A 12,198-nucleotide genomic window follows, 5' to 3' on the forward strand; every position below is an offset into this window, starting at 1 on the left:
GCCTGACAAGCCACTCAGTTGTACAAAACTGCTCACGATTCAGTACAAAAAGAAGAAAACTTTTTGCTCTATCTGTCAGCAGCCAAGTCCATGCATACCCAGCCCAGTCGACCCTTACTAACATCTGGGGACTTGTGCCAAAATTGAGAGAGCTGCCTCACAACAGCGTAACATAATCATCTTATTCAACGGCACAGCCCAAACCCTCCATCTCTAATGCCAAGAAAGACAAGGCACATGGGAAACCACCACCTGCAAGATCCCCTCCGATCCACACACTGCCCTAACTTTGAACTATATCGCAGTTTCTTCACTAACTCCCTTCCTAACAGTTGGTGTGCCTGCACAAGATAGACTGCAAGGAATCAAAAAAGTAGCTCACCAGCGCCATCTCATGGGCAATTAGGAATGGACAATAAATGCTGTCACTGCCAACAATGCTCACAGCCCATGAATGATTTTTTAAAAAAACTCTGTTCTCTAAAGTTAAGAGTAGATGGGTTCCTGAAAGAAGAATCAAATATGACTCTGAATGGGAAGGCCTTGCTGTCTGAGTGATGATTTTCCTTCAGGATGTCTTTAATAAATGCCCTCACACTCCAGTTCACACAAGGGCAAGATGCTTTGAGGGGATATGGCACAGCATTCATAGAATTTACAGTGCAGAAGGAGGCCATTCGGCCCATCGAGTCTGCACCAGCTCTTGGAAAGAGCACCCTACCCAAGGTCAACACCTCCACCTTATCCCCATAGCCCAGTAACCCCACCCAACACTAAGGGCAATTTTGGACACTAAGGGCAATTTATCATGGCCAATCCACCGAACCTGCACATCTTTGAACTGTGGGAGGAAACCGGAGCACCCGGAGGAAACCCACGCACACACGGGGAGGATGTGCAGACTCCGCACAGACAGTGACCCAGCCGGAATCGAACCTGGGACCCTGGAGCTGTGAAGCAATTGTGCTATCCACAATGCTACCATGCTGCCCTATGGTGCATTGATGCACCATAGCCAGCCAAAACAGCAACTTCAGAAGAAGGGTGAGCAAACTGAGCAAAGGAGATCCATTCACCCAATGCTTGATATTCAGAAGTCAAATGTGATCATGTGAATGAGGAGTGATTCCCCAATTATAACTGCAGAGGACAGTCTCACCCACAGAGAATAGTCGCACACAGAGTGTCCTGCAAAGGCAATCAGTTCAGTAACACATCTCATTTATTCCACGGGGTATTTAACAAACGGAAAATAAATCCTCATATTACCTTTGCTCCATTTTTCAGCAGTATTTCTGCAAAAGCTTTGCCGAGTCCTTGAGCTGCTCCAGTTATTAATGCAACTTTCCCTGCCAGTGACATTGTGACGTTGAGTGCTCAGTCCTATGATAATAATAAGAATAATCATTATTAGTGTCACAAGTAGGCTTACATTAACACTGCAATGAGGGGGGGGGGGGGGGGGGGGGGGGAGGTGTGCTGGATGGGAGGTTTTGGGGTGGCAGTGGACGGGGATTGGGCGGCTTGGGGATGTGTTCATCGGCGGAGGCTTTCCGTGTTTGGAAGGGTTGGAGGAGGAATTTGAGCTGCCCGGTAGGAATGGGTTCCGTTATTTGCAGGTGAGGGACTCTGTGCGGAGGCAGGTATCAACCTTTCCCCACCTGCCACCCCAGGGGCTACAGGACAAGCTGGTGTCAAAAACGGGGGAAGTGGAGGGGAAGGTGTCGCAAATTTATAAGGAGCTGGTGGACTGGGAGGGAGCCCCGATAGGGGTAGTGAAGCGTAAGTGGGAGGATGATTGGTTAGGGAGTTGGAGGCTGGTCTGTGGGAGGAGGCCCTGAGGAGAGTTAATGCATCCTTGTCATGCGTTAGGCTTTGCCTTATTCAGTTTAAGGTGGTCCACAGGCACATATGATTGTGGCCTGGATGAGTAGGTTGTTTGAGGGGGTGGAGGATAGGTGCAGGCAATGTGCGCGGATGGGGCCGCGAATCATGTCCACATGCTCTGGAGGATTCGGCAGGGGTTTGCCGATGTTATGTTGGAGGTTCTGAAAGTGAGGATGGTCCTGAGTCCAGAGGTGCGTCAGAAGACCCCGGAGTTCAGGGGGCGAGAGAGGCCAATGTCTTGGCCTTTGCCTCCCTGGTAGCCCAGAGACGGATCTGGTTAGAATGGAGGGACTCGGACCTCCCTCAAGTCGGAGTGTGGGTGAGTGGCCAGGCGGGATTTCTCAGGCTCAAGAAAATAAAGTTGGCATTGAGGGGCTCGGTGGAAGGGTTTGCTCGGAGGTGCCAGCCGTTTATCGACTTCTGTGGAAAAAAATTAAGCTGTCAGAAGTGTGTGGGGAGGGGGGAGGTGTGGGGGGTAAAAAGGAAGGGGGAGTTGGGCAAGGTCGGTGGGGAATTCTATTGGGTTGCTGGTTATGTAAAGCCATGTTGGCTGGTTTGGGGCTGTGTTTCTGTCCATTGTGTTAAAATATAAAATATAAAGGCCTCAATAAAATATTTTTCCAAAAAAAAAATGAAGTTACTGTGAAAATCCCCTCGTCACCACATTCCAGCGCCTGTTCGGGTAAACAGAGGGAGAATTCAGAATGTCTAATTCACCTAACAGCACGTCTTTCGGGACTTGTGGGAGAAAACCGGAGCACCCGGAGGAAATCCACGCAGGCACACTAATACAGGGCAATGTGAAGTGAAACATTTTATTTTATTTTTCCAATTGATTAGCAGAAGAACCAAAGGCAACATGAGGAAAAGGGTTTTCACTCAGTGAGTGTCTATGATCCCAAATTGTCTGAGAGCGTGGTGGAAGGTGAGTCAAACCTGGCTGCTACAAAAGTGCACTGGGTAATAATCGGAGCAGGAAATATTTGCAGTTCTACAGCAAAAGGGCAGGTAAGTGGGACGGGCGGAGTTGATTTTGCGGAGAGTTGGTAAGAACGGGACAAGCTGAGTCACCTTCTTCTGCTTCAAGGTTCTGGATTCCCTTCCTGACAACATGGTACTTGTGTAAGTACCTTCAATAGTACAAGAAGGCATCCCACCACCACCTTCTCAAGAATAACTAGGGATGGGTATTAAGTGCCTGCCTTGCGAATGGCACTAACATCTCAAGGACGATAAAAGAATACATTACTCCAAGTACCTTTCTGCCTGATCGGACAGAACATTCATGGCAATAGTCTAAGTGAGCACTGAGATTCCTTGTACCTTGGCTGTAATCCCTGGCTCAAACAAGAATCATTACATGTGAAGGATTCTGAGGTGTTTGAGAGGTGTGACAAATGTATTTCATAGAATCTTTCAATACAGAAACAGTCCAGGGGTGATGTGTTGGGTAGGCTAGGTCTACGTGGACTGCATTTGATGCAATGTAGCGAGAGACAGACTTCCAACACTTGATGAAATGCAACACGATTTTATTTAACATGTAACTACGTTACATGTTCAACTGTGGGTTGACACTATGCTGACTTGACTGGAGACCTGAGGCTAGCCTGACCAGACTAACTAGCTACCACATGGTGTTTGCACTGGCTAGCTCACGAGCTCTGACTGTCTCAGAGGCTGGATCCCGAGAGGGCGGGAAAACTGGTGCCCTCTGGCTTTATAGTGGCCGTGTCCTGTTTGGTGATTGGCTGCTGTGTTCTGTGTGCTCACTGGTCATCCTGTGTGTCAATCACTGCCTGTCTGCACTCCATTATATACATGGATGTATATTATGACAAGGGGCTGGTGTGCTCCACACAAGTCCGCACCCATTGCCCGTTTTCTACCCTCTCAAGAGTATTCTTCAATTCCTTTCTCTCTACGTGTTTACCTAGATTCCCCTTAATTGTATCTATGTTACTTACCTCAGCTCCACCCAGCGGCAGCGAGTTCCACATTCTCATTGCCCTCCAGTAAGGATGTTTCTCCTGAATCCCCCATTGGATCATTAATGACGGTCTTAGATTTACCAAGTTATGGACTCTCCCACAAGTGGAAAAGTCACCTCGAAGTCCCTTTTTATAATTTTGAAGACATCATCAGGCCTAATCCTCATCTTCCCTAAGACCGGTCCTCCTCACCCTTTCTGATCCAGTAATTCCCTATTCCTCCTCACCCAACCATTCCCAGCTCCCTCTCGGGCAGCAATCTGTGGGATAGAGACCAGTGTCACTCAATGTTTCCTTTCTGAGGCAGTTTCTCTCTGCTGGCAGTGTTGGAACATTGGAAGCTCATTTTCCCCATTGTTTTCTCAGTTGTGAAAGCATGTTTGGTTAGAAGTGATGCAACGTCCGATGTTGACATTAAAATGTAAGAATTACAGAGGCAGTGGGACCAGATCCAGCCTCAGCAACACATACAGCGGGATTCTCCGTTTCAGAAACTAAGGGCGCGATCTTCCGGCCACACTGCGCCAGAAAAGCAGCTCGCCGCGGTGGAGCATGGCCGGTAAAAGCCATGAGGACCCACTCCCAGGCTCTACCCAACGCCCAGCAATATTCAGTGCAACCTCATGAGATGTGCCAGGAGAATCCAGCCCTCAATGGGCGGGATCACATTTTAGCAAATCTACATATTAGAGCGGGGCGGTCAACCTTACGCTAATGTGCAGAGTCCCAAGGTACCTGAGGCTTTGGGATTCAATCCCTTCACCTCGAGGACCTTGGGCGAGTGCTTTTTGGTACTGCTCCCACAAATGTGGGTGTCTCCAAGGGGATGGGCAGCCCCCAGCTGCATGCCCTTTGGGCAGGGTGGTGCCTTGGCATTGCTAGTGCCAGCCTTGCACCCTGGCAGTGCCACCTGGGTGCCCTGGCAGTGCAACCTGGGTGCTCTGGCAGTGCCAGCCTTGCACCCTGGCAGTGCCACCTGGTTGCCCTGGCAGTGCCAGCCTTGCACCCTGGCAGTGCCACCTGTGTGCCCTGGCAGTGCCAGCCTTGCACCCTGGCAGTGCCACCTGGGTGCCAGCCTTGGCACTGCCAAGCTGTCATTTGTTTGCACTTTCGCAATTGGGATGGGGGGGGGGGGGGCGTACCGTCCTGTGTTCAGGGGAGGTCGGGGATTTTTTTGCTGGGCCTCTGAGATCGGGTGCCATTTAAAAATGGTGTCCCGATCTCTTGCTACAACAGGGAGTTCGGCGAGCGGAGCCACCGTTGTAAAAAACAGGGCTACGTGCGGTCTCGACCGCGCATTACTCATTTAGACCCCTTAATTCAACACGAGTATCATTGAATAGCCACGTGTTTCTCGGCAGTCAGAGTGCTGGGAAACACACGGCTAAACGTGCTCGCTTCTGAAAGATCACGCCCTAAGTGTTGATGCTGAGACTGAATTGGTGGGCTTCTATGACAACTAAATTGACGTTGGTCCCGGTGCAGTTCAGGGTCCGTTAATGGGCCAGCACCGGCACCACATGGAACACAATCAATTCCAATGAAAAACAGTGTCCGATTCGCCGGGCTTGGGATTGCCACTCGAGAGGCTGACAAGCTGCAGCCGCATATTAGCACTCCACTCCCCACACACACTCATCCCGGCCAACAAGGTAGCAGCTCAGAGGGCGGCACCCCGGTTTGCAGACATCGAGCTGGAGACTCTGCTGGACGCCATGGAGGAGAGGCGGACCAACCTGTTCCTAGGGTGGGAAGTAGGCTGCCACCCACTGCCGCACACCGGGCCTGGGTGCAGGTGGCTGTGAGCGATGTGGGCCCCACTGCAAAGACCGGTCAACAGTGCCGAAAATGGCTACACGGCCTCCTCAGGGCGGCCTGGGTGTGTAACCAGCACTGTGCCCCTGGTACCAACTCCTGTACCAAACTTCCCATTATCCTCCCACCCGCCGGTAGTGTGCTCACTCACTGTAATGTTCTTATCAGATGGCCTGATTTATAGAATTTGCAGTGCAGAAGGAGGCCATTCGGCCCATCGAGTCTGCATCGGCTCCTGGAAAGAGCGCCCTACCCAAAGTCAACACCGCCACCCTATCCCCATAACCCAGTAACCCCACCCAACACTAAGGGCAATTTTGGACACTAAGGGCAATTTATCATGGCCAATCCACCTAACCTGCACATCTTTGGACTGTGGGAGGAAACCGGAGCACCCGGAGGAAACCCACGCACACACGGGGAGGATGTGCAGACTCCGCACAGACAGTGACCCAATCCGGAATTGAACCTGGGACCCTGGAGCTGTGAAGCAGTTGTGCTATCCACAATGCTACCGTGCTGCCCAAATTATTACAATAACACTTGTAGCTAAAGCTATAAACAATTTACGAACATTAACTGTGGGTCAAATATGCACAAAAGAACAGATGAATAACAGCGTGAACATGCGCAAATAATCTCACTACAATTCCCGAGTCAAGTCTGAGGTCACCCGACTCTAACATTCACTTATGTACTTACGAGACTCCTCGTGGTCAGTCGGTGAACTACAACACAACCATGATGTCACTGCACTCCACACCCTGCATCACATGCCAGCGCCCATATAGGTCACTGTGGCTGGGTGACCTGGCCACGACGGCTACCAGCCTCCTAACCCTGCGTTGCCCACGTCTGAATGTCTCACACTGTGCATTGCCTGTCCCCCTCATCCCCAGGAGACAGCGCACAACCACCGTGAGAGCAGAAGACGGAGAGGACCGCCGGATCTGCTGCCCCTCAGCGCAGCGGAGCGGCGGCTACTGGGTCTGGTTGGCGGGCCCGGAGAGAGGGCAGTCGCTGAGGCAGAGGTCGACCTCGGGTGACCAAGCGAGACCCAGCTGTGTTGGGCTTTCCCATGGCAAGTGTGGCATGGCCCTCACACGACCCCTACACCACCCCCACGCCACCGTCCCTCTCCAACCCTCACTCCCACGCCACCGCTTCACTACCACCCACGACCCCATCCTGTGACCCAGTCATGCAGCATGTCTTGTGCCTTCAGGATCATCATACGACGAGGTGGGCCTTTTGGTGTCCCCCACCCTTGACCCCAATCAGATTTCAATGACGAGGAGATGATGGATGGCAAGAAGACCTCCCAAATGCCAGCCTGAGACACCACGGATCCAGCACCAGTCCATCACAGCTGTCTCCAACATCCTCCACCACCCCAGAAACACTGACCTCGGTTGGGAATGTTAGTGAAGAAGCTCCTGGGCCACTATCTGGTGAGCACCACACACGTACTACAGTATATCAGGAGGAGGTAGGAATTCCCGAGCAGGCGGAGGATGGCCCGATCCCAGCTGCGGTCCAGTCGGGTTTCAGGCTTCTGTAATGGAATTGCAGATACAGAGCCAGGGACTAGATGAGGGGTAGTCAGTAACTATCCAGCGCCTGCAGGTGCAGTTGGAGGAGTCCAACCGCCTGAAGGGGCAGTAGGTGATGTCGACAATGCGCGCCACCAAGGCGAACATTGAACGGTTGCCGTCTGCGGTGGAGGCCTTGGGGGTGAAGGTATCGGATATCGGCCAGGTGTCCAAGGCCTGGGGCACTCTGTGTGGGGGGTGTCCGAGGCACAGAACAGGGCTGACCTGTCACAGGCAGCTATGTACCAGGGCCACCTGCACATTGCAGCGACGCTCCAGAGCTTGGCCCAGTCACAATAGGTCATGGCTGTGGGCGGCAACGGCATTGCCCGGGCACTGACTGGCCTTAGCCAATCCCAGAGGGAGTTGGCTCAGTCACTGAATGATGTGGCACAGTCCCAGAGGGAGATGGCACAGTGACTGAATGATGTGGCACAGTCCCAGAGGGAGATGGCACAGTCACTGAATGATGTGGCACAGTCCCAGAGGGAGATGGCACAGTGACTGAATGATGTGGCACAGTCCCAGAGGGAGATGGCACAGTGACTGAATGATGTGGCACAGTCCCAGAGGGAGATGGCACAGTGACTGAATGATGTGGCACAGTCCCAGAGGGAGATGGCACAGTGACTGAATGATGTGGCACAGTCCCAGAGGGAGATGGCACAGTGACTGAATGATGTGGCACAGTCCCAGAGGGAGATGGCACAGTGACTGAATGATGTGGCACAGTCCCAGAGGGAGATGGCACAGTGACTGAATGATGTGGCACAGTCCCAGAGGGAGATGGCACAGTCACTGAATGATGTGGCACAGTCCCAGAGGGAGATGGTACAGTGACTGAATGATGTGGCACAGTCCCAGAGGGAGATGGCACAGTGACTGAATGATGTGGCACAGTCCCAGAGGGAGATGGCACAGTGACTGAATGATGTGGCACAGTCCCAGAGGGAGATGGTACAGTGACTGAATGATGTGGCACAGTCCCAGAGGGAGATGGCACAGTGACTGAATGATGTGGCACAGTCCCAGAGGGAGATGGCACAGTGACTGAATGATGTGGCACAGTCCCAGAGGGAGATGGTACAGTGACTGAATGATGTGGCACAGTCCCAGAGGGAGATGGCACAGTGACTGAATGATGTGGCACAGTCCCAGAGGGAGATGGCACAGTGACTGAATGATGTGGCACAGTCCCAGAGGGAGATGGTACAGTGACTGAATGATGTGGCACAGTCCCAGAGGGAGATGGCACAGTGACTGAATGATGTGGCACAGTCCCAGAGGGAGATGGCACAGTGACTGAATGATGTGGCACAGTCCCAGAGGGAGATGGCACAGTGACTGAATGATGTGGCACAGTCCCAGAGGGAGGTGGCTCAGTCACTGAATGATGTGGCACAGTCCCAGAGGGAGATGGCACAGTGACTGAATGATGTGGCACAGTCCCAGAGGGAGATGGCACAGTGACTGAATGATGTGGCACAGTCCCAGAGGGAGATGGCACAGTCCCTGTGCTCTATGGCTGTGAGCATAAGAGACCCTTATCGGAACGAGACCAGGACAAGTGGCACCAGGTGGTGGGGAGCCACAGGAGTTCGCTCCGGTTGCATGCCCATTCCACGGGATAGCCTGGGGTCATCAGACACCCTGATGGAGGAGGTGGTGGTGGGGGCAAGGACTCCGCAGGGGAGGTGATGGAGCACCGCAGTGCCTCAGACTCGCCCACCCCCCCCACTCCTGTCCCTGGTGCATCCGATGGGCAGTGGGCAAAACAGGGTGGCACAACAGCACTTGGGACACCCGAGCGATAGCCTGGCCCACTCAGGCCCAGTTTCTCCAGAGGACGGCTGCTATAGGGGACCCAGATCATAGGGTGGGATTCGCTGCAGGCCGCCTCCACTTCTGATGGACCACCTGGGGGCCCTTCTGCACTTAGGGTTAGAGCCCGTAAGGCCTGCAAGGTAGCCATCTTGGGGTGGGGGTGGTCATAGGCTGGGGCCCCCAGGTTGTAGCCCGCATATCGCCCGATACTCTGCCCCTCCCCCTCACCCAACCCCGCCTCCCCCCACAAGCCCTGTTCCCATCACCGCAGCCCAAGGGTTTGGTGGGATCATGTGATGGAATGACCAGCTTGCATGCAGGGATCACCCAGGTGGATGGTGGAAAGTGCTATTGTGGACAGGAACCAGAATTGTCAAACGATGTGGAGCACCAGAGCACATCGCAGAGCGGGTCGTCATCATCCTCCATCCCGTGGACCAGACCCATTGTTACTGCCGACCCACGAGCTGCATCTACAGGTAGGAATCACAGAGGGGGGTTGCAGGGAGGGGAGGGGGGGAATGTAAGTCGGGGAAGGGTGATTGGCTTCCATGCCATCGGCCAGGTCCCCTAGTCGATGAATATGGAGGTGATTGGAGTATTCCATGTGCAGTGACCCTGGTGCACATCTTGTGTGGCCTCCTGTGCCAGCCCGGGCCCCATATCCTGCACATCATGGCCGCCCTCTGCATCCTCTTCATCAGTTGAGGCCTGGCGTTCATCCTCCTCCTCCAGCACGTCGCCCCTCTGCTGCCTGATTTTATGGAGGACGCAGGAGGCCACCACGATGTGGAAGACGCTCCTCGCGCTATACTGGAGGGCCCCTCCAGAGCAGTCCAGGCACCTGAACCGCATCTTCATAATGCCGAAGCACCGCTCGATCATGCTGCTGGTCGTGGCATGGGCACTGTTGTAGCGGGTCTCCGCGTCAGTCTGTGGTCTCCGGATAATTGGCATCAGCCACGACCAGAGGATAGCCCCTGCTGTCCAAGAGCCAACCCCACTCCGGGGGTGCACCTGGAAGGCATCAGGAACCATCGAGCCGGGCTGAAGGCGCGTGCACGCTGCCCGGGTATCGGGTGCAGATGGTTCATGATTTGCCGCTTTACGGCCACGCACCAGCTGCATGTTCATTGAGTGGAACCTCTTTTGGTTTGTGAAGATCGCCCTGTCCTGGGCCAGTGCACGTAGGGGGGGCATGCATCCCATTGATCACTCCGATGGCAAAGAATCCCGCTGCCCGGGTATCCTGGTTGGCTCAGTCCACACTGAATTTGAAATATTGTGCCAAGTGGGAGTACAAAGCTTCTATGACAACGTGCGAGATCCCAGACATGTTCCCTACTCGGCGCATGGAAGGACCATGTGACGTAAAGGGTCAGGATGACCATCACCTTGATGGCCAGCTGGAGTGGGTGTCTCCACCATATCCCCATGGTTCCAGGTGTGCCATGATCCGGCAGATGTGCCGTACGGTCCCACTGCTCAGCTGGAGTCTTCAACAACATGCGTGTTCCAGCAGGTCCAGCGCTGTCGGCATACACAAGGCCTGATGCAGCGCCTCCTTCTTGACCTGTTGGGCGGCCGTCTCTCTCTGTCCTCACCGGCTAAATCCTCTTCCTCTGGGGCAGGACAGTCCTCAGGTAGCTCCCGCTGGCCCAGCCTCAGTGCATCCCCCAGGGCTGCAGTTGCCGGGATGAAGGTCACCATTCCTGGTTGGATTCTGAAGTCCATTGTCTGCAGGGGGTAAAAGGCAGACATGCTGGCCCTGTGCCCAACCAGGTCCACCGGGCTACACAGTGGCCCCGGCCTGCACCGCAGCCCCGGCCCGCATGTCCCCCTCCTCCCCCATGCCCACACCCACCCCTGTCCGTTTTCCCGGCACTCTGCCCTCCGCACGACACCCCGGGCCCCATCGGTGCCCAGCACTGCAGGGGCCTCTGACCCTGTACCCGTCCCTGCCAGCAGCGGTACCTGTGGCTGGCACCACCCATGCCAGTGGTACCCTCTGTGGCCCCTGTCCAACGCCCTTCTGTAGCGGCTACCAAGGGCACTGCCCTTGGGTGTGATGCGTGATGCCCTGCCGGCGGGTGGTGTCCAGTTGTGGGGGTGGGGTAGATGGAAGGGTTGGGGATGGCTGGGGTGGGGACACCCATACGGCCAATGTCACTCTGTGGAACTATGGGCCACAGTGGGCGGTCAGTGGGTTGTGTAACAAGTAGTTGCCTTGCAGGCCGCGCAGTGATGGTCCATGCCTGGACACCCCGGTCCTGGGGGAGCCACCCCAACCCCATGACACCTCCTAGTCACCACCCGGTACTCCCAATCCCCCCTGGCCTTGGCAGATGCCAATCCCCAGCCAGCCATGCCAACGGCAGGACTGGCAGCCCACGCTCATGCTTCTGGGAGTATGTCCTACCTCCTCTCTCTCTCTCCCTCAGCAGCCGCGGTGCCCATTTCCCGATTTTTAAAACCACAAGTGAACCTCGCCGTCGGCAATTTCTCCTGGTAGAGGCGGAGCATCACGGAACCCCGGTGAATACCGGGTCAGGTCCATTAATGATATGGCAACACCGTTTACTGTACATTCAGAGTAGAGTGCATTCACACCATGGTGGAAGCAGCAGAGCATGGCATTCCATCGGCCACCCAGCACCTGCCACAATCTCGCCTCAGGAGCGATTCTCCACCCAAATCGAGTTTCCCGAATCTGGCATCGCTGGATTCGCCCATAATGTCCCTCTTTGTCTCCCTGACAACCTTCACTAAATATCTACTGGATATCAGGCTGCCATGAGCTGTGCGCAATGAATTGCCTTCAGTCCTCCTCAAGCTAAATAAATTGAAACTTTCTTGCTCCACCTCAAGTATTCAAAGCAACTCACCAAGCTTCCTTTGACAGCACCTTCCACACGGTGACTTCTGCCAGCTCGAAAGACAAGGGCAGCCGACATATGGGAACCTCAACACCTGAAAATTCCCCTCCAAGCCACACACCATCCTGATTTGAAACGGTGTTGCCGTTCCTTCACTGTCACTGGATCAAACTCTTGGAACTCCTCCCTGGCAGCATGGTAGGTGTACCGACA

General features: G+C 54.2%; 1 protein-coding gene across 2 annotated transcripts in view; it reads right to left on the reverse strand.

The window, feature by feature from the left end:
• The window catches only part of LOC119965415 (15-hydroxyprostaglandin dehydrogenase [NAD(+)]-like), an 83,723-nt gene that overhangs the window by 68,818 nt on the left and 2,707 nt on the right, over positions 1–12,198 (reverse strand). Inside the window, exons 1-2 of one of the 2 annotated variants that reach the window (XM_038796174.1) lie at positions 11,995–12,193; positions 1,270–1,383 (exon numbers count right to left, since the gene is read on the reverse strand). In XM_038796174.1, the coding sequence (XP_038652102.1) occupies positions 1,270–1,362 (93 nt within the window). In that variant the 5' untranslated portion in view covers positions 1,363–1,383; positions 11,995–12,193. Of the gene's footprint in view, positions 1–1,269; positions 1,384–11,994; positions 12,194–12,198 lie in introns of those variants that run through there. The other variant, XM_038796172.1, reaches the window with a different exon arrangement.

Source organism: Scyliorhinus canicula, chromosome 4, assembly GCF_902713615.1.
Source record: "Scyliorhinus canicula chromosome 4, sScyCan1.1, whole genome shotgun sequence".
Classification (NCBI taxonomy): Eukaryota; Metazoa; Chordata; class Chondrichthyes; order Carcharhiniformes; family Scyliorhinidae; genus Scyliorhinus; species Scyliorhinus canicula.